This window comes from Meriones unguiculatus, chromosome 2 (genome assembly GCF_030254825.1).
Source record: "Meriones unguiculatus strain TT.TT164.6M chromosome 2, Bangor_MerUng_6.1, whole genome shotgun sequence".
Taxonomy (NCBI): Eukaryota; Metazoa; Chordata; class Mammalia; order Rodentia; family Muridae; genus Meriones; species Meriones unguiculatus.
The window spans coordinates 84,717,579-84,738,896 of record NC_083350.1 but is presented as its reverse complement, the minus strand read 5'-3'; the positions used below and the strand labels follow the sequence as shown (position 1 = coordinate 84,738,896).

At 44.7% G+C, this 21,318-nt stretch overlaps 1 protein-coding gene across 6 annotated transcripts in view; it reads left to right on the top strand.

Moving 5' to 3' along the window:
- Positions 1-5,550: 5,550 nt before the first annotated feature.
- Positions 5,551-21,318, top strand: part of Rasgrf2 (Ras protein specific guanine nucleotide releasing factor 2) — a 206,818-nt gene continuing 191,050 nt past the window's right edge. For 3 of the 6 annotated variants that reach the window (XM_060377767.1, XM_060377766.1, XM_060377765.1), the window contains exon 1: positions 5,551-5,959. In XM_060377767.1, coding sequence (XP_060233750.1) covers positions 5,672-5,959 — 288 coding nt within the window. In that variant the 5' untranslated portion in view covers positions 5,551-5,671. The remainder of the gene's footprint in view (positions 5,960-21,318) is intronic. The other 3 variants (XM_060377769.1, XM_060377770.1, XM_060377768.1) reach the window with 1 other exon arrangement.

Below are 21,318 nucleotides of genomic sequence, written 5' to 3'. Positions count from 1 at the left end.
GTCTGCAGGGCACCACTACACATCACCACTCACTTTTCTGTTTCTATTACAGTGACTGGGGAGTTTCGACTTTTCGCTCTTATAACCACCATAGAACTGAACATTGTAGCATCAGGAAGCTGGGATGCCTTTCCTTATCTGTCACAAACACAATGTAATTTCTCATATTTGAAAACTCATGCTTATATTTTATGAGTTTGCTTTTTCTTTGTTTTTTTATTTTTTGTTTTTGTTTGTTTGTTTTGAGACAGGATCTCTCTACATAGCCTTGACTGTCTTTGAACTCACTATGTAGACCAGGCTGGCCTTGAACTCACAGGGATTCACTTCCCGAGAACTGGGATTAAAGTGTCCCCCCCCCCAGCTGTGTGTGTGTGTGTTGTTCTGTTTTGGTTTTTTTAGTATAGAGTCTAATCTCCATGTTTCTCTGAGATCAAGGTTTGTAGGAGTGATACAGAAATTCAGGAAGTACACTGTCCGTGGCCTTTTGGAGGGCAGTGAGCAGCACATGGGACACCATTCTCAGCTGTTTAGGGTGGTGACTGCACAGGAATCCTTGAACAAGCTCACAGTCATTTAGGGGAAGGCATGCCTCTGACGCAAATAAAGATGCTGTCCTCTTACTGGTTTTCAAGGCAGTTTGCACCAAAGGGTGCCTTTCCTTAATCTATTCTCCAAGAGGGTGTGCCTTGTTAATTTGCATGAAAGAGTAGAGGTTCGTGACAGCTTGATCTAATCCTAGAACAGGACTCAAGTGACACTCTGTGCAAGACTTGGTCCTCGAAACCAGACTGGGTTTACATGAGAATGGAGAAATAGCACACACACACATGCACACACACACAGGCTGAGGCTGGGTGGATTGTGTTCACTCTGATGGAGGGTGTCTGCTGTGCAATGCAGAAACTCAGCTCCAGCACAAGGGAGGGTTTCCATAGTGACCAGCCTGGGTTTGCAGTCACCTTCAAGGAGGGAGCTGAAGCTGCTAGTTGTACACATTGGTCAATTGTTTGTAAACCTACTCGGAGCAGCCATTTCTGTGAGCCTCACCCAGGGAAGGCTGTGCGCATGTCGGTGACACACATTTGCTCAGGACTTCATCCACTCCTTACACTTAAATAATCAAGAAAATGCAAAATCATCTTCATGTTTCGGTGTAGGTGTATAACATACATAGGTTCAAGGTTGGAAGGACACACTTTAGTTATTGGTGGCATTTAAGTTAGGTGAAACAGAAATAGATGATTTTATCAGCTCTAAATGACAGTTTGATATTCTGTGCCTGTCTCCCTAGTTTGGTAAATAAAGAATGCTTATTTGATCAGAACACTGGGGTCAGGGAGGGATGACCTCTTCGAGCTTTATGTAGACCTTTATTGAGTATAAGACAGAGCGCTGAAGTGCCTGTGTCAGGAGATGGGCATCCGTTAGCGTCTGCCTCCATTCTTTCTGAATCTGCTAGTTTCCATATCTACAAGCCATCAAAATGACAATTCCCAAAATAATCTTCCATCCGGCCAAGAAAGGGATCCTGGGAATGCTTCTGCTTTGTGTGACAATGCTGGATCATTTTGGACTGACGGGTAATTATACCTTACGACTGTTTTCTACAGTTTATCTGGATCTCTACAGTTCAGCTAACCCGCAGAGACAATGGAAACTTTTTCTTAACCTCCACAATGTAACACTTCCCTAAGAACCCGGTGTTGAGGCATTTCTGAATGACAGAAATCACAGGAAAAGGTCACTATAGAAACTGATGTGTCCATTCAAATTTCCACAGACAGCAGCATTCATGGAAGGAGGAAACAAATGAAAACCTCCATTCTGTGCTACAAAAAAGGCCTGAAATTGGGATCCTGAAACCGTGTAGCTCAGGTTGAACTCTGCTCACTCAACCCAACCAAAGCATACTGAGTAGCTCTGAAAAATTGCCCCTTCCTCGTTCCCTTTCTCCCTCCTTTCTTCCCTTCCTCCCTTCACTTCTTCCCCCTTCCTTCTTTTCTTCTCTGATCCCCTTGTCTCCTCCTCCTCCTCTTCTTCTTTGTGATTTTTGTAAACTTACTTGATTCACATTTCTTCCTGGGAAAAGTTATTAGGGTTTCTAACTACCTCAGTTCAATGCTGTTTTGTTTGTTGTTTTGCCTATTAATTTGCCTAGGAAAGGGCAAATAGAATACTTGCAGAATTACCCGTGAGAAATGCATTTTGCTCTTTAAAAATGCCACAAATCAAACTTTTCAGGAAAGGATTCACAAGATCCAAGAGGAGAAGGCATTGAATTCATGGAAGAGCCTGTTCTCGTCTATTTTGAGCAGTTTCCCCTTGCTAAGCTATGAGATCTGCTGGAAAAGCACCCTCATCTCCATGACCCTCTGGCCCTTTCAGGAAAGCACGATCCAGGGAAGCAGGAAGGCATGGTCCCGGGATGCAAGAAGGCACGGCTCAGGGACACAGAAAACGATGGTCCAGGGATGTGGGAAGGCCTGGTCTGGGGAGCAGTTTCCCCTGGATGTAGGATTTGAGGGCTCACAAAGGCTTTGTAGTTGTTTTCACCCATTAACGTCTTGAAAAATGACCCCAAATTTCAGATATTTATGCTTTCCTTAACAACTTAATGACCAATTGCTAAATTAATCTAGAAAACACTTATGGATTACTTATCCGCTTACTGCATATAAACCCTCTAGGTGCTGGATTCAAAAGGTCTGGCTTTGCTACTAGGAGCCAAGTGAGACACCCCTACCCAAGAAACCCTCCTCTGGACTGAGCACACTGAGAGCACCAGCGACACCATTCCACAACATCCCCCATTCCATAACATCCCAGAACAGCACTGAGAACAGCAACTTCTGTCCAGTAGCTATTGCAGTGAATTTCCATCATTAAAATCCATGATAGGGGCTGGAGGGCTGGCTCTGTTGGGCGAAGCACCTATGTAAGCACGAAGACATGATTTAGGATCTCCAAAGCGCGTATGAAAGCCAGAGAAGGCATCAAGTGTCTGTAATCTCCACTATCCTATGGTGAACTGGGAAGTAGCAACAAGAGAATCCCTGGAAGCCGGCAGAGCAGCCTGGCTGGCATATGTGTGGGGAAAGCTGAGGACCAGCAGGTAAGGTTGTTCCAGCCTCTACGTGTGAATTCACACGCCACCACCACCACCACCACCACCACCACCACACATATGAAAAGCACAACAATACAGTCAGCAACCAAAACACGGAGGAAACCAGAGCGCTTTTTATTTTGCTGCCCTAGGCAAATAAGGTCCACTGCACCTCACTTAGCAGAGATGGGATCAGACAAAGGTTGAGATGAGTACTTCCTGGGGCTCAAATAAGGACATTTGTATAGATAGAGGGGAAGTGTGAGGATAGCTGGATGTCGGAGACAGCACTCACTGGAAAGGAGTCCTCGCACCCGAGAGAACACGAGGGGGTTAGAATGCACGAATACGTGTGATGAAATTGTTTTGTTCTGGTGTGAAGTCCATGCTGGCTCCTGTGTGAACTGGAGTGCCGGCCCACACAGAAGGAAAGACAAGGCCCCAGAGGCTGCCTCCCTCTGCCTGCTTCTGGAACCACGTGAGCCGCCAGTGAAGTGGTTTTCTCTAAATAACAGTTCGTGCTCTCAGCTCTACTCGGCACTGCCATTCAGACACGGAAAAGTGTGTAACGAGATGGCTACTGTTCTCCCACAACCCTTCTGAAATGGCAATTTTCCTATTGCATGGATTTTATTAATAGTGAAGTTTTCCGTGACAGTAAAGCGCAAACCACTCAGTGAGACAGAGTTAAAACATCCTGAAAGACAGCCTCTCAGGGCAGGCAGGGCCCTGCAGCTACATCAGTCTGTGAGCCTGCAACCTCAAGACAAGTTGCCACAACTCGCTGCCCTAAAAGGAGGTTATTTCGCTGTTCTCTTCTTCCCATGGCACTCTTTGGGACACTCGTTTTAACATGTGGCCACTGGAAATCAAAAGCGCGTGAGGCAGAATCAAAGAGGACACTGTGGGGCTTCGCGGGTTTTGTCTTGGAGCTGCTGGAGCATCGCTTCTCTCCCACGTGTGTTTTGTTTGAGCAGAGTGTCTTAGTTTTCCATCGGTAGCTGCAAGATTTGTTAATCAAATGAATTCCAGTCTTCACAAAGGACTCTGCTCAGCCTGTGTGTGACAGCTTGGCCTCTGGGGACAGTTTCTGCCTCTGCTAGCAAAATTTCCCTCGTCAGGTTACCCCGGCCCCCTTAATTTAAAATTTCATACTAAACATTTAGTTTCTTTTTGTCTTAACCCTCTTAAGTGGCAAGTGCCCAGAAGGAATTGACACATCTATGGGCTCTCTGGGGACACTTGGCTGACCAACATTCACGGCCGGGTTTCAAACTCGGTACAAGCTGAAAAGCCAGCACTGTGGTTTATGCAAAGCCGGCTTGTGACTCCACCTGCTGCTACTGGACCTTTATGTGAGTGTGAGGGCACGCACATGAGCTGTAAAAATGCGTGGCTCCAAGAGCCTGGATAGCTGTCCGTTTTCTGTCTGTAAGTGCTGGTATCTGACGAGTGTGTGTAGGGACGCATGTTTTTGCACATTTGCATGTAAGTGCATGTGTTTATGACTGTGTGTGGGATGACGGAAAGGGCTGGTGGATGTGTGTTTATGTGGGTGTACATCTGTCCGATGTTTGTGTGGATATGTACATGGTTATAAGTGTATATACACAGGGTACAGTGAGTTTGAGTGTTCGAGAGAGCACTAAGGAATGCACACGTCCGTAGCTGCTGAGTACCAATTTGTGGGTTTGCACTTTTGAGAAGTGTATACTGAGGGTGCATTTTTGTAATTGTGAATGTGTATCTGTGTGCGTGAGCGCGCGTTATTCGTGACTGCGTTGTGCTCTCCTGCGGTGTATGACTGTTAGCACTGGGTGAAAGGGCACTTACTAATTTAGGTTGCGAGCACACGTACTGTGCTCCTGAGCCTATTGTGTCTGTGTGCATGTGTGCTTTTGGGTACGAATATGAGACTTGTGTGGTTTGCGTGTGTGATCTGGTGTCCGTGTGTGTGTGAGAGCGTGTGTGTGTTCAGTGTGCGTTCCCCTGTATGTGTGAGGGCACATCTGTGCGTGTTTGCGCTGTGAGCAGCTGGGTGCCACCTCGCTTCTACCCCTGCCGGGCGGGCTGCCCCCTCCAGGCCGGCCCGGGTCGAGGCAGGGTCCTGGCAGGCGAGAGAAGGATGCGCGCGGCGAGCAGGCACGCCTCCGCGGCCGCCACCGCGCCGACTGTACCCTTCCAGCGGCTCTCCAAGCCGATTACAGCTGCTCTCCCACGTGACGTCTTACCTTCTGTCTCCCGGAGCGCGTGGCCCGGGGACAGTGCTCGGCTGCCGCGCGCCTCGCGGCGCTCCCCGGCGAGGGCTCGGCTCCGCAACTTCGGGCGCAGCGGCGCGGTGCGGGGGCCCTCGGAGGGCCGCTCGGCCCCGGCTTCCGGGAGCAGGAGGCGCCGCAGACCGGGAGGGCGCGGTCGGGGAGGGGACGGCGCCCCAGCCCAGGTCGGGCGCGAGCCGCGGGCGGGGCGCCGGGGCAGGCGGCCCGGGGGCGACCTCCCGGAGAGCGCGCCGCGATGGCCCAGCCGCGGGGCTGAGGTGCCCGCACGCCCCTCCGCGCCCTCGCCATGCAGAAGAGCCTGCGCTACAACGAGGGGCACGCCCTGTACCTGGCTTTCCTGGCACGCAAGGAGGGCACCAAGCGCGGCTTCCTGAGCAAGAGGGCGGCCGAGGCGAGCCGCTGGCACGAGAAGTGGTTCGCGCTCTACCAGAATGTGCTCTTCTACTTCGAGGGCGAGCAGAGCGGCCGCCCAGCGGGCATGTACCTCCTGGAGGGCTGCAGCTGCGAGCGGACGCCCGCGCCACCCCGGACCGGCGCGGGACCCGCGGGCGCCCGGGACGCGCTGGACAAGCAGGTACCGCGCGCGCTCCGCTCCCCAGGCCCCAGCCCCGGGCGCCTCACTGCCTGGCTCGCCCAACTCTGGTGCTGGGTGGACAGCGCAGGGACAGCGCGGGGAGACGCTGCAGCCGGGCAGGTTCCTGGGTACGAGCAGAGATCCCCAGCACCACCCCTTGACCCCACCGCCAGGAATCGGCTGCTTTAGGGACCAGGCTCGTTTTGTTTTCCCAATCCTCTTAGAAGTTAGGTCGGATTCTTTCAGTTTCCTCCCTAACCCCTCCGCGCGGCTCTAGCCCTTACTCAGATGTGTGGCGGTGTGCGTCGGTACCTGTTGGATTTGGATTGGCTTGGTGAAAGCAAACTAACTTACTAGGAAAAGTTTGGTTTCTCCTTTCGCTGGCAGAGTTCTTCACCTGCAGGTAATGGCTCACCGGTGGTGCCGGGAACAAACCGAGCCACCAAGACAGGTGCTGCTGTTGGTCCTTGCCAATCATGCTTTGCAGTGTAGGTCACTTTCCCTTGTGAACGTTTGACCGACGAGGTCAGCATGAAGATACGGTCTCCTGAGGATTAGAATTTGTCACTGAGTTTATGTTTAAAAATAAACAAAACACTCTTACTCTAAAGGAAGTGCGACCTTTTAGCTGTAGGTCATAATTTGAATGGTTTTGTTGTATGCTCAAGGTGTGGAGCAGGCGCTAGCTTGATCGGAATTCCTGCAAGTAGGAAACATTGATTTCAAACGCCAGTTGTCTATTAAAGTTAAAGAAGAATGGCTTTATTTAGCCAAATGCTTTCTTTTTGCCTCTATATCTATGACCCTGGAAGGAGGGGCTGGGGGTGGTCCCACTGGCTGCCTTTGCTGTGGCAGAAAAAATGTTTCTAGAAGGATGAATTTTCTGTGCAAGTCGCAGCAGGCTACGTCCACTGCAAACTCCGAGCCTGCGGCAGGCGCGATGGAATGGTGGCGAGGGTGCGTGGCCACCTGATTTTTCTGCCTTTTAAAACAAAGCTTAGAACTCAGAGTTGCTGAAACCACACCATGCATAAGACTGGTTTTTGTTTTCACTGTAAATCATTAACTTTGGTAAGTGATAAGTGCTTAAACCCATTAAAAGAGTAAGAATTTGAAATTTAAAAGATGCCCTTTGACTTTTGAAGGTGTTTTTAGTTATTTGAAAAACTAGTTTCAAAGCTGGCAGATACAGGTATAAGAAATGGAAAAAATTCAAGTTGTGCAGTCTAGAATCTAAGTTAGGAGCAGAGTTTTAAGAATGTGTGTGTGTGTGTGTGGTTGAATATTAAGTGTTAGAAGACATACAAGACACCTTCCCTCCCCCCCCAAAAAGGATTTTAAGTGCTTTTGTGTCTGAAATAAAACAGGGTTCTTTAAAGGTTTTAATACATATCACTCAAATCCAAATTCTTTGCTTCCTTTGTGTTTCTTAAGTTCATAGTAACCGCTTCTTGGCTACTCTGGGGCTGAGTTCCGGAGCTGTTAGAGCTTTTGCGCTGTTAAGCCTGCTAACGTTGTATATAAAGTGTTGCTTATCTGCTGAAAAATCAGGGCTTGCAGCTTCAGGACAGTTTTCTTTTAAGTCGATTCTAATAGGGACTTGAAATTGCTGAATAATTAGGGGTCTAGGAAGGTCATCTCATATACGTGTTTTTTTCTCTTTGCCATCATTTGAGTCATGGTGCCTGTCATTTCATGCATATTTGGGACCTTTGAGGTTTGTAGATAAAACTGAGATGTAGTGCTGCAACCATTCCAGAAAGGATTTGAACTTGGGCTTGGAGAATTTTTAAATTTTGCTGAATGTTAGAAATGCTTTGTTGACGTGGGTTAGCCTCGCTGAGTAATGCTTTTCTTAACCACTGCTCTAGAGGCCACTGAAGAATCAGGAAGAGACGCTGGGAATAAGAGAGGAGAAACATTCCATTTTAACTCCACAGCGTGTGCGGCTGGCCTCCCTTCAGCGAACGGTGTCACTTTCCAATACCGTGATCATGTGTTTCTGAGGCTATAAAAACTGCCACAGTTTTGCTATGTAGAAATGTGAACAGCAAACAAGCACTGGCTCTGAAAAGCTAAGGGCAGAGGTGATTGAAATGGGCCTCTGAGAAATCAGGTCATCAGCCACACAGACCTGTGAGGACACCATTCAGTAAGTCAGAGACATCACTGAGGTAGAAAATGGCATCTTTGGTTGATGGAACAATGTTTCTTTCTTTTTTTTTTTTTTTTCCTGTAAACCACCTCTAACTGTTTTTCAGTTCTGTTTCTTTTTCAAATAACTTTAAGCTTCTAGTTACATGTATTTATAGCTAAGCTAAGAAGACATACCCACTGGTTTGCTTCACCTAAATAATATTTCAAATCAAGCATATTGACAAAAAAAAAAAAAAAAAAAAAAAAGAAAATGGACTAAAACACAAACCCTGATTTTTTTTCTTTTATTTTTTGTCAGTAAACTCATTTGTCAAATATGTCCACGTGGAAGGAACATTTGTGCTGCTCTGTTGATCTCATGGTATTCCAGGATTTTTCTCTGGCAGGTTCTTGGGAAATTGTTAGGTTTGTCTTATCAGCATTTTCACAGTGGCTATTTCTTTAGAACAGTAATGATGATATAATCAAATGAATTTGTTTAAAAATGCTTAAAGTGACTCCTTGCCTCCAAAAGGATGTTTCTTTGTTCAATATGTACCTGGGTGTACTTCTTCCGAGTAATTCCCACTCAGGGCAAGTGAACAACTCTCCTTTGAGCAAGCAGGTTCTGGGTGTTCTGCTTGGACTTGCATCTTCTACCCTGTCCTCTCACTTGGCACTCGATTCAGCTCTTAGAGCCTTCTTCCCATTTCCCTATTCTTAATTGTTTTCATTTTAACCTGTTGTAGCTCAGGCTTCTAGATAGGCGAGGTCCAGATATACTGACTAAACATGTTGAAGATGCCTTTGCCTAGGAGGCTGCATTTAAATCCACTGAGCTCAGATTTTTAAAAAAATCTGGATTACATAGAAGTTGGGGGTGTTGTGCATGAATCACTGTTTTGTTTGTTCTTATTTAAAAACTAGTCAGATGATTGCTGTTTGCCTTGAAAAGCACAACTACAGACCATCCCATCTCAAGGAAAAGCGAGGCTCGTTTTCAAACCTCCGACTTGACGTGACGTCTGTTCACTCCAGTGGAGAGATCTTTTGAGTGTTTGCACTTAGGGTGAGAGTACACAGCCAGTCAGCCTGGTCCACTTAAGCGGCCCTGTGTGTCTGGCCTGAAGCAGGAAAGATGTGTAGCAACTGTCTTCTTCTTCATCTGCTGTTGTAGTCAGCCTACTTTCACTTGCTTGCTGGGGGTTGCTGGGGGATGGTATCCTTGGCTCTGGAGGCAGGAAAAATTACACATGCTTGTCATATTCGTGCTGGTTGAATTGTGAAGGGATTACAGGTTCTGCGAATTCTCTGTCACCTCATTACTAGACAGGCATTTTAACTTTCCTAACTTGACCCCAAAGCAGAGATTTTTTTCAACATTTTATTGAATTAGGTAGAACTGCATGCAGGCGCTGATCTATTTGTAGGGGGCATAGTCTGTGAAGGGGAATTTTCATTCTAGTTCACAGTATTGAATGGAGGTATAATAACCAACTCTACATTTTACTTTTCATCTTTGCTTACTGAACACAAAGAAAGGGAAAAGGCAATAAATACATTTGCTAAACCTTATAAAATGTTCAAAACTATTTCTTTCTTGAACTTTCAAAATATTTTCCTATTAAATTTAAATAAAGAAAAGAGACTTGTAGATTAGCAAAAAATGGTTATTTAATTCCAGCTACTTTAATATTTAGATTATTGTAATCAGTGTTGAGAATATAACATGGAAAACTCATGTTTGAGGTGTTAGCTATGTGTGTAAAAATGCTTTGTCCTGTGGGCTGCATTGGCCTGTGGGTTTTATTCAGTGACAAGTATTCACCCCATGGATAGGTGGAAAGCAGCATTTGCAGTGTGACACTATTTTCTCTTTACATTTAGTTCCAAGACATGAAGTTAAAAACAATTACATTGTGTATCTCTTCAAACTGTATTTTTAAGTTGATTTTTGTCCATCTTGACCAAAATTGCATAAATATTCCTACTGTAGTAAATGTGATTTAAATATTATAGAAGAGAAAAAGTTAGTTTTTAAAATACATTTTGTGATGAAATACATCAGATTGCCAGGGTGTATTTACTCAAGTCTTAAATCCCAATTTTCACAAATTTGAAGTGGCTTTCTATTTTTATTCCTGTCTATTTCTCCTCTAAGAAAAGGATGCATATCTGTTTATTTAGTTTCTTTTCTTTGACTATTGAAAATTAACTGTTAGCTATACATTTATATATTGGAAGTTTACATATCTTCAGATGTGAGTTACAAAGCCAGCCTATAATCCTGTACTTGAGAGACTGAGGCAGGAGAATTGCTGTGAGCTAGAACCCAGTCTTGATTATGGAGTGAGCCATTATCTCAAAAAGTTAAAAATATGTGAGCTGCAGATGCACTCTGCTTGGGTGTGGGAAGCTTTCTTTTCTATGACCGCAGCTGTGTGGGGAATGGAAATCACAGGAGAAATTCTTCTCTGAAACTAGTTTACATAAACTAAAGCCTGTAAACAGCAGTGCATTGCATCATGGATGACCTTTCCATAGTGCTGTGCTGTCTCTATGGTATGGCCATGTCCATAGCCTTGGTGAGTGGTGGGCCACACTTTCTCAGTTCCAGTGAGCAAGCTTGGCAGTGTTCACGTGATGTATGTGGTATAGTAAAATCACAGCCAGTATTTAAATGAAAGCTGAGCCGGCGTTAAGTAAGAACATGGCACTGTGTGAAATGTTTGACGGTTAGGACTCTTGGCTCCTGATTAGGCATGACAGTCTTTCAAATCAGTTGTTACATTTTTCACTGGTGTAACTTCTAAATTTTAGCTGATTGAAAAGTTAAAATGCATCAGTTGACTTCACCATTTTGCCCAAGGAATTTGATTGCCTTCATACTGAGGAACAAAGCAGCGTACTCTCCCCTTGTTCCGGGCAGGGAACGCTGATGCCGCAGGTGGGTCAGAGATGCAGATGACATGATCACCTGGTTTTCCTTTTTGCTAGAAAACACATTAGCCACATGAAAAATAAAGACTCAGACCGTTTTCCTTAAACCACCTCACATTGGCTGTGAGATGTTTTTAGGGAAAAGGCAGAAAAACGTTATCACATTTGAGCTGTTCTGTAGTTTTTGCATCTTGCTTCTTTTGAGCTCTGATGGGAAGACAGGCTGCAACAGATGAAGAAATTTACTGGGAACAGTTTTACAGCATCAGAGCGGGCAAATGAGAAGTGGACTTCCTAAAGGCTTGAGAAGATACAGATAAAATGATTCAAGACAAGCCATCTTCAGCCAGGCGCGGGTGGTGCACTGTAATTCCAGCATTCTGGGAAGCAGAGGCAGGCAGATTACTCTGAGTTCGAGGCCAGCCTGGTCTACAAAGCAAGTAAAGACAGCCAAGGCTACACAGAGAAACCCTGTCTCAAAAAAAGAAAGAAAGAAAGAAAGAAAGAAAAAAGAAGGAAAGAAAAAGACAAGCTATCTTTATAAATGAATGTGTGGTGCCTCATGCCATTCTTTTACTTACAAGTGTGGGTCTTGCTTACAAAAAGACATTGCAGAGGATTAGAACCAAGGGAGGGACTCTGACCACGCGTGCTTTGCATGGCTACTGGGCTCCTGCAATGCTTTATTTTGTTTAAGGTGATTAACTTAGACGATGCCTGATTCATTTCCTGAACTGAATCTGAGACACGCCATTTATGTGACTAATGTGAACAGTAGGTCTAGTCTCCAAGCTTTATCAGAGCAACTATTAAAAGCCATGCTCAGCTGGGAAGCGATGTGGGAGCTGGAAGACGGTAGCCTGATCCAAGGCTCCCTTTGTGCTGTTGTAACTCAGTTCAGAAGTGAGATGAGGCCATATAAGCGATGCATGGGAGTCAGAGGGACACTTTTATGGATTTTTAAAGACTTGTAAGAATCTCAGTAAGAATGTCACCAGGAGAGGTAGAGGCTCACTTCAGGGGTTAAACAGTGTGGGTTTAGGTCTTGGCTCTGTTACTTACACCACCTGAAATCTTGAGACATCTCTGTAAGTGTAATGATGCCAAAATGGGCTGAGAAAGTGCCTAGAAGAAGGGGTTCGTGAGTACCCCATCATAGACTTCCTGGGTCGTTAAATCCACCCATGCTCTTAACATACAAACACACAGCAAATAGCACATTTGTCAGCGGCTCTCTCATTTCTTCCCTTCACTTGTTTTCTTTCTTTCTTTCTTTCTTTCTTTCTTTCTTTCTTTCTTTCTTTCTTTCTTTCTTTCTTTCTTACTAGAATCATTTGGGAGAGGTTTTCCTTACTCCTTTCATTTCAAAATATGTTTAAAGCACACAAACACAATACAAGAGTTCATGGACCACCATCATTTGGTTTAAACAAGCTCCAATTTTTATTGCTTTCTTTTGCTGTGGGTTTCTGTGTGTGTGTGTGTGTGTGTGTGTGTGTGTGTGTGTGTGTGTTGGGGAGGGGTGGGGAGGTTTATTTTAAAGCCGCTCTCAAACATCATATCATTTCACTTGTACATAGAAAAGCTTTGCCTTGTTGGTTTAGCTCTTGGTTGGCACTGGAGACCACAGTGGACATAGTTCTGGAAAGCTTGTCTTGGAAATAGCTTGTAATTCTTCATGTAATAAAGCATAGCATTATAATGCCAGCATCTTTTTTTTGATGCTATAATAAAGGAAAAACTGAAGATAGTTGCTATAAAGCTGCAAAAGTGATGGGACATAGCTCTTAGATGAACTCCAACCTGTTACACCTGGAGGAATAGAACATTTGCACTTAGTCATTTACCCATGATCATGAAGGGATGACCATGGTTGGACTCTATAAAAAGGAACATTTAAACTATCAACTGCTCTTTTATTGGAGGATCTGCCCTCTATTGAGGAGCATTTATCAAGTCCCTCTAGTTTACACTTAGAATCAGGCATGTGTGTTTTATCCACTGTTGCCACCAATGCATCCCAACGCTCAGTTCATTGTAGTTTTGCAGTACCAAGGGCACCATCCATCAGCCAGCGTTTTCTCCATCTTTCAAAGTCATCACTAACAATTGACATTATTTTAAGGCAGCTGGTGAGACCTCGTTAATCAGGTGTGTGGCTTGCTTTGTGAATACTGCCAGTCCTTTCTAGGGTTCATAGGCTCTGTCCCATGACTGACTGCTTTCTGCCTTTTTGATTGCAAGGGAGAAATGTGAACTCAAGTTGTCTTAAGTAATGGCCACACATGAGTGCTAGAAATGGTGCAAATACCATAAGGCCATAAACGGAATATCTCTGTGCCTGTATTAGGACCTAGCTGTTCTTCGAGTAGTATTCTTAGCTGTGTTACAATGTGTTGCCACTAATGACTCTGTGTCCCCATGGCCCATGAATCTCTAACTTCTAGTTACCATACCCATAGTTTTATCAACTCTGTATCTTGTCTTTATAAAGTATGCTCTCATAGTATAGCTCAGGCTGGCCTGAAATTTACTATGTAGCCCAGGCTAGTTTTGAACTCCAAGAAATCCCTCTGCCTTAGGTTCCCAAGTTCTGGGATTATGGTGTAAGTGACCATGTCCAGCTTTACAGCTCATTTGCAAAACTTGAATTTCTCACTGAAGCATCTCTCATTCACTCTTGTATTCAGACTTTGATTCTTCTATGAAAGAAACTGATTGCCTCACTTCACACTTTGGTTTTTAAAAAAAATCATATGTTTCTGATCAGTTTGTGAGTTAATCATAAACCAGCAAGTCCCAGGGGGTTTCATGGAAAAAATGGTGGGTGTGATGTACATCGTTAATGAAGTATATGGTGCATTCATCAAGCCGGTTAATACTATGTTCCAAATGCCAATATTATTCACCATGAAAAGCCACAGTGTCTTCTGTCAATAGCAAATGCACACCCTTACTTTATCACTAAGATCTCTATATAATAATATGATCCGTTTTCTCTTCTCTTGTTGTGCCTCCTGAACTGCTTGGGTTCATGTTCACAATTACTCATTACTTTCTAATATATTAGGAAGGATTTAAATGTTCTTTAAATTATAAACTTAAAAGAAACCTTATTTTCAAAATGTAGCTGACACACAGAGAATACCCTTAAGAGAACCACTATGTGAATTTTCATAAAATAGATGAGTTTTTATGATTAAGACTCAGGTCAAGTAACTGACATGACCAGCTCTCTAGGAACCAACTTCCTGTCAGCTCATCCCAATTGCCCCACTGGTTAAGCCACCATCTTTCCTTATGGATTTCCAGTATGGATTGCCGTTGCTTGCTTTTGAGTTTCACAAATTCACACGCCGCGGTGTTCTGTGTCAGGCTTCTTTTCAAAAACGCCTTATTTGAGAGATTCCTCTGTGTTTTTGGTTGCATCAATTCTTTCCCATCTCTGCACTCTGCTGGGTGTGTGCACAGCTTCTCTATCTGTCGTACTGTTGATGCCACTGAGGGTGCTCCCGGGTTGGAACTATTGTAAACGATGCTACAAAAAGCCACGTGCAGAGTTTTGAAATGCACACATGCACAAGCGCATATCTGTTGTGTAGGCGTGCACAGGAACACTGTTGGCTTACAGAGCATATGAATATTTAACTTCAGCACTACTGCTCAGTTTCCAAAATAGCTGTTTCTATTGCTGTGTTCCCACCGGCTGTACATCGGCTTTCTGGTTCATGTCAATTCTTGTGGCCTCTGGTATTGATCTGTTTAGCGGTAAAACATACAGTAATGCCTCATTTTCAGGTAAATTTAGCTGATGAAGAATGAGGCTGAAGCTGGCAAACTGGCTCATGCCTGTAATCTCAACACACTGAGGCAGGGTTACCACACATTTGGGGCCAGCACGTGCTACGTAAAGAGGCATTGTCCCAAGAACACAGGAAGGCTGAGAGCCCTTCGGATACTCACTGCCTGCTCAGTCTTTACCCATTTTCATTGGGTTGATCTGCAGGAGTCTAAGGATCATGTTAAACTATATGAACTGCCATTTTTATACATGAAGGTTGACTATCAGAAATACATTTTTTTACCCTAATATTTATGAAGACATGAATTCCTTGGCAGCTATGTGTATTGAAAACTCTTTCTCCTACTATGTCTGACTTGTCTGTTCTCAATGCTATCTTTAGGTGAACAGAAGTTATAAACTTCAATGTAGTCTAAGCTCCATGCAGTTTTTGGTGGCATTTTGTCTGTCCCTGATCTGAATAGAAGGATAAGCCAGTATCTGGAGTTGCGTTAAGAAGCTGCAGGAGCTGGAGCCCTCCACTGCTGCTGTGGTTTGTCAAATGGTAGCCAGAGACATCAGGCCAAGCTCAGAGATGCAGCAGCAAGTGCAGTGTGCTGGCTGGAAGTTGCCACTGTTGGGTGTTTTCCATTTGCAGGAAGGGCCTAAGTGTGATTCTGGAAAAGGCGACCGTTCTAATGTTCCCTCCTGGCGTCTAGAGTGTGCATCCCTGGAAGCCGGGATGTTCTTTCTCCACCTACACAAACCAGGCCGTCCATCCCACCAACTCCAACCTTGCCCTTTCTAAACCATCCCCTACTTACGCCTACCTCTCATATGGAAGGGCCCACACAGGATGCATGAGAGAACTTTATGAAATGGAAGGAGAATTAAAGCCTCACCGTGAGTGTCACAGCGTGAGGCCTCTTTCACGATGCTGCCAATCAGACTAGTGCTGCTGGAGAAAGGAATAGCATGGGGTCTGGCTGTGGGGGAAAGCAGAATCCTTGGTTTTCAACCTAGGTCTATACCACGCTCTGTATAATCCTAGAATCATATTCTCCACCTCACATGCTTTGATTGTTACCTAGCAGTGGCCAAGCAGAACGATTCCTTTCTGCACCAAATCTGGTGGTCAAGCTACTTTTCCAAAATGAATGGATGAAGATGTGGGGATAAAAATGCCAACCAGTCTGTTGCTCCGTTCAAGGACTACAGTAGCAACTGAGCAGCAACCCAATGAACTATTGATGGTGACGAGAGCACCATTAGTCCCAAGAGGCATTCAAAGGTTTGACGGCTCCCACCTGTCACAAGCAGGAGGGACAATGCTTCTCATGATGTGACCTGTCCTATTGAGAGACAGATGGATGAGTGTTTGTGGAGAGTCCCGAGTGTATGTGAATTGTTAGCCTTGGCGTCAGAAACGGTGAGGCTTGACCTGCAGCTCGGGGCCAGTTGGTCCCCTTAAAGAACTAGTCCTTATTGAGGGTATCTATGCCCATGCTCCAGGCAGTTCAGTTAGCAGAACGATTTGTTTCTAGGCTCACATCACCACGAAGGGATCTGTATCGTGTGTCAGTTTGTAGTTTTGCTCATGGAAGGCCGAGCAGTGAGGCCACAGGCATAGTCTGAAAAAGTGAGTTCCACCACCGGCCTGGAGTACGCATGGCCATGCTGGCCATGGTCAGCTATACCCAGCACCCCAGCAGGTATCACTGGTCTCAGCTTACCTGGACTAGGTCTGGGCATTTGGGGAGCTAGGCTCTGTGTCCTGAGCTTTGCTGTGCTAGTGGCTTTTCTCGGGGTAGCAGAGGGAGAGACTGAAGCCTCTACAGGACACTTACTCCTTTTCCGTTTTGTTTTTTGACACTCAGCCTTGCTACATTGCTTGGACTGGCTTTGTCCTTGTGATCTTCCTGCCTCAGCCTTCCAGTAGGTGCTGATACACACCTGATACCATGCTTCCTACTTCTTAAAATGCGAAGCTGCTTGGGCCCAGACCAGATACATCCCTCAATAAACACTTTCCATCTGACAGGTGGCTCCTTGCACCTTCTTACTTGGGCCTTCACATAGCCCTCCTAAAATAGCAATTTCAGCTCAGAGAGGCACAGGGTCTCCGGAGGTCTGTCTTAACAGGGCTCATTTTAACCAATAGTTGCCTGTATGACGGGTAATTTGGGCTGAATGCTGGACATTGTGCATGAAAAACTGAAGCAATTTGAGGCTCCCTGTGTTTTCCTTCAGAGGGGATTTACTTTTGCTTTCTTGCAGGCATTAGTGCCAGTGCATTGCATTAATCCATTCTGGGATTGAGCTGGTCAGCCAGGTTTCAGGCTTTGCAAGAGCTTTACTGCCAGTTTGCCCCAGTTTCTGAAGTACAATATGTCCAGCATCTTAGCCAGAAGATGAAGACATTTACACAACTCTTCCTCATTAGTCTTTTCTGCACCAGAGATGGCCACAGCGATGGTTCCCAGTCTGTGTCAGAGCTGCTGCTTTCTGCTCGGCTTCTCAACCTCTTGGACCTTTGTATTTGTTTGTGTATTGAAAAATGCTTGGAGGGGAGAAACTTCGCAGACCCCAGACTCACTATTTCCTTGCTCTGGGGTGCCCGTTGCTTACGTGTTGGCTGTCTTGTTAGCACAGTGACTCTTGCAAACACACCTTCATTTGTATCATTTTCAGCTTGTAAATGGCTGGTGTGTGGGAGGGAAGGGTTGTATGTAATAAGCTACTTGGCCATTATCACTTAACAATATTTTTTTCTTTTTAAAAAATTATTGCTTAAAACCTTTTTTATCTAAGCGTTTCTGATCATAGTCTTCCTCTTCTCCCCCTCCCTCAACTTCTCCCAGAGCCTCCCCACCTTTCTCCTCATCTAATTTCGTGTTGTTTCTCTCAACGCACTCCCCTATAAAACCCAAATCAAAACAAAGTCTCAACAAGACAAAAAGTACCAAACCAAACCAAAAAGCACACAAACCCCATGGAGTCTGTTTTTGTGTTACTCAGTTACTCCTGGACATGGGGCCAGCCCTGGGATTTTATAAACAGACCTAAGCTCACTCCATTGGAGAAAACTCACCTTTTTTTCCTCAGCGGGTATCACTTAGAAAAAGTTTGAGGTGAGTTGCTGTGTTCCCCTCCCCTCCTCAGTGCTGGGATTTGAGACTGTGCAGGTCTTGTACATGCTGCTACAGTCGCTGTATGTTCATGTTTGCATCAGTCCTGGTGTGTACGGAAGCGCTGTTTTCTTGACACCATGTAGCGCCTCTGTGATCAGTTGATAATGGTCCAAACATGCGACAGTCCTTGAAGAAACGTGGAGAACTTGTTTTCGTTCTCAAAACATACCTGTTTATTACTCCCAGTTCAATAATTATAAATGAGTAAGAAATCAAATTAAAACCTATCCTTATCAATCTGATCTTGAGTATCTTTGAACATTATATATTTGTACAAAATAAAAAAGAAATCAACAATATCATTCTGCAGTCATAATGTTCTCTTTCATATGTATTTGCCTTTATAACTTTTATGGGCTATGAGGTATATATTTTGAAAGTCCCATGGCATGAGCCCTATCCAGTTCTCACATTATGACTTTATACATTTCTCTATAATAGTTTTTTTAATATCTGGATGTATGGACAGCTCTCCCTCTTAGTCATCTACTTTAGTCAATAAGCATTTAGTTTAAAGCATTTATTTTTCTGTTGGCCTAAGCCAATTATTTTCTCCTTGGGAAGTAATATTAAATAATAATTTCACTTATAATACTAATTTCTCAGTTTCCAAGTGAACATTGTTTTGTATTACAGTTTAGTCTAAGGATCAGTTAATTGGTAATTGATAATGTGTGTATTCATGTGTATGTATGTGAGGGTACATGCACATACCCTGCGGGCAGAGGTTGATGTGAGGTATTGTCTTAGTCTGGTTACTGCTGCTGTGGTGAAGCACCATGACCAAAGCAACCCGGGAAGAAAGGATTTATCCAGCTTATACTTCTACATCACAGTTCACTGAAGGACGTCAGGACAGGCACTCACACAGGGCAGGAGCCGGGAGGCAGGAGCTGATACGGAGGTCCTGGACAAGTGCAGCTTACTGGCTTTGGTCCTCATGGCTTACTCCACCTGTTTTCTTATAGAACCCAGGACCATCAGCCCCGGATCAACCACCAATTAGGAAAATGCCCTATAGGCTTGCCTCCAGCTTGCTCTTCTGGAGGCATTTTCTCAGTTGAGGGTCTCTCTTCTCAGAAGACCCAGCCTATGTCAAGTTGACCTAAAAGTAGCCAGCACAGGAATTCTCTTCAGTTGCTCTCCACCTTATTATTATTAGTATTTTGAGTCAAGGTCTCTTACCGAGATTAGAGATGGACAATATGACTAGCTTGGCTGGCCCTTTGCTCCCGGGATCCACCTGTCTTTGCCCCTCCACTGCTGGGATAGCAGGCTTGCTCAGTGCCTCACTTCCTGAGCCCTTCTCCGGGCCAGCTACCGCTAACCTCATGCTAACGGGTTAACAGTGACTCAAGCACTCCACAACATTACCACTCCGAGTCTTTGCAGCTTTGAGACAGCTCTGTCCTGGTGGTTTTTGCAGGGGAAGCTGTTGAGCTTAAAGAGCAGCTTCATAGTTCTCCCAGGACAAGCTTTTACTAAATGGCAAGCCCAGTGTCCAGGAGGCAGGCTGCTTCCAGCATTCGCTGAGTTTGATAGAAATCTATGTTGAGGAGGGGAAGGTTTTTGTCTCCAGTCTTCTTAGTCTGGACAAGGCATGCTTGGAGTTAGAGTGAAACATTTCTTAGTCTAATCTGGCCCCTGTCATTAAGCTCATTGTATAGGCTGATGTTTCTGCCCTAGGTTCTTAAAAGCACATCAGTTAGGCCAAGCTGTGTGTGATCTTCTATTTAGCCTTAAGCTACTTTAAGACCTCTATAAAATCTGTGTCAGGCCAAGGCTCTGTGAGCCAGGGCATTGAGAGAATGAGAGCTGGGTACCAGCCTCTAGGGACTCCACGGTCTGGACTTGCAGCTCAGGCCTCCATCATGGGGCTTGTCCAGCACCAGGAGATTCTTGGGACTGAAGATGCAGAAGTCAGCACCCTCTGTCATATCAAAAGGCTCTGAATGGGAGATTTTCTGTCTGTCTGTCTATAATTATCTACCTTCCTTCCTTCCTTCCTTCCTTCCTTCCTCCCTTCCTTCTTCCTTCCTTCCTTCTTCCTTCCTTCCTTCCTTCCTTCCTTCCTTTTCTTTCTTTCTTTTTCTTTCTTTCTTTCTTTCTTTCTTTCTTTCTTTCTTTCTTTCTTTCTTTTTCTCTCTTCCTTTCTTTCTCTAGCTATTGTATTTCTACCTATTTTATCTTATATATGTATTCATGTACTATCTATGTATACATGCATCTATCAATCTATATAATCTATGTGCATGTATGTTTCTATTTTTCATCTATGTATCTATCATCATCATCTATCTATGCATCTATATATCTGTCTCTGTATCTATCTATTATTATGTATATGTGTATCTATCATCTATGTATATACCTGTCTGCCTGCTTACTTACTTACCTGTGAGACAGGATCTTATCAGGTAGCATCGGCTGGTCTTGAATTCACAATCCCCTTGCCTTAGCCACTCAAATGATTGGTTATAGGTATGTGTGACCACACACATAATTTCTTATATTTGAATGCAAGTGTCTATTTTCAGGGCCTTGATTGGTGCTCGCCACTGGGGTACCTTAGTTCCAAAACAGTGAGAACGGTTGTCAGAAACTTTGAGTGCTCATGAGAAAAGCTTGTGTCCTGTGCATCTTTCTCCGAGTGATTACAGAAGAAGGAGCTGACTGTGGGACTCAGGCTCTTTGTTCTGGCCACAATGCCCACTCATCTTTTTGTTATGTCTTTTGGAAGGTCTCACTTGTTTCTGGGCTCATGCAGTACATCCATTGTCTGGTAGTATCTTGTTCTTACAGAAAGAGCACCAGCTATAACACCCTTCTAGAAATATTGTTACATAAGTCCATTTTCAGCGTGCTGTATGGGCCAGAACCATCCTTCTTGCTGCTCACAGAAGTGCTCCCCTCTTCTGCTCCTGGCTCTGATAGCACAGGGGCAGTGTGAACCTGGCTGAGCAGCAGAGTGCCCAGCAAGTGGAGGCCCATCGGCTTGTCTCCTGAAAAGGCCATAAAAGTAAAGACACCATGACCTTTTAATATTTCAAAGCTTAGGTCCTAGCTGGGCAGACTTTCAGCTAGCTCATCTAAGTTAACCCAACAACATAGTCCCATCCAGCCAAGTGGCTACTTACACCTTCCAGGCTCATAAATAAATCTGTCTCCTCTCCTATCTCCTCTTTCTTCTTCCCGGAATTTCTTTCTCCCTACCAGGAAGTCCTGCCTTCTACTTCCTGCCCAGCTATGGACTGTCAGCCTCTTATTATCCAATCAGGGACAATCAGGAGGCAAGTTCACACAATGTCATT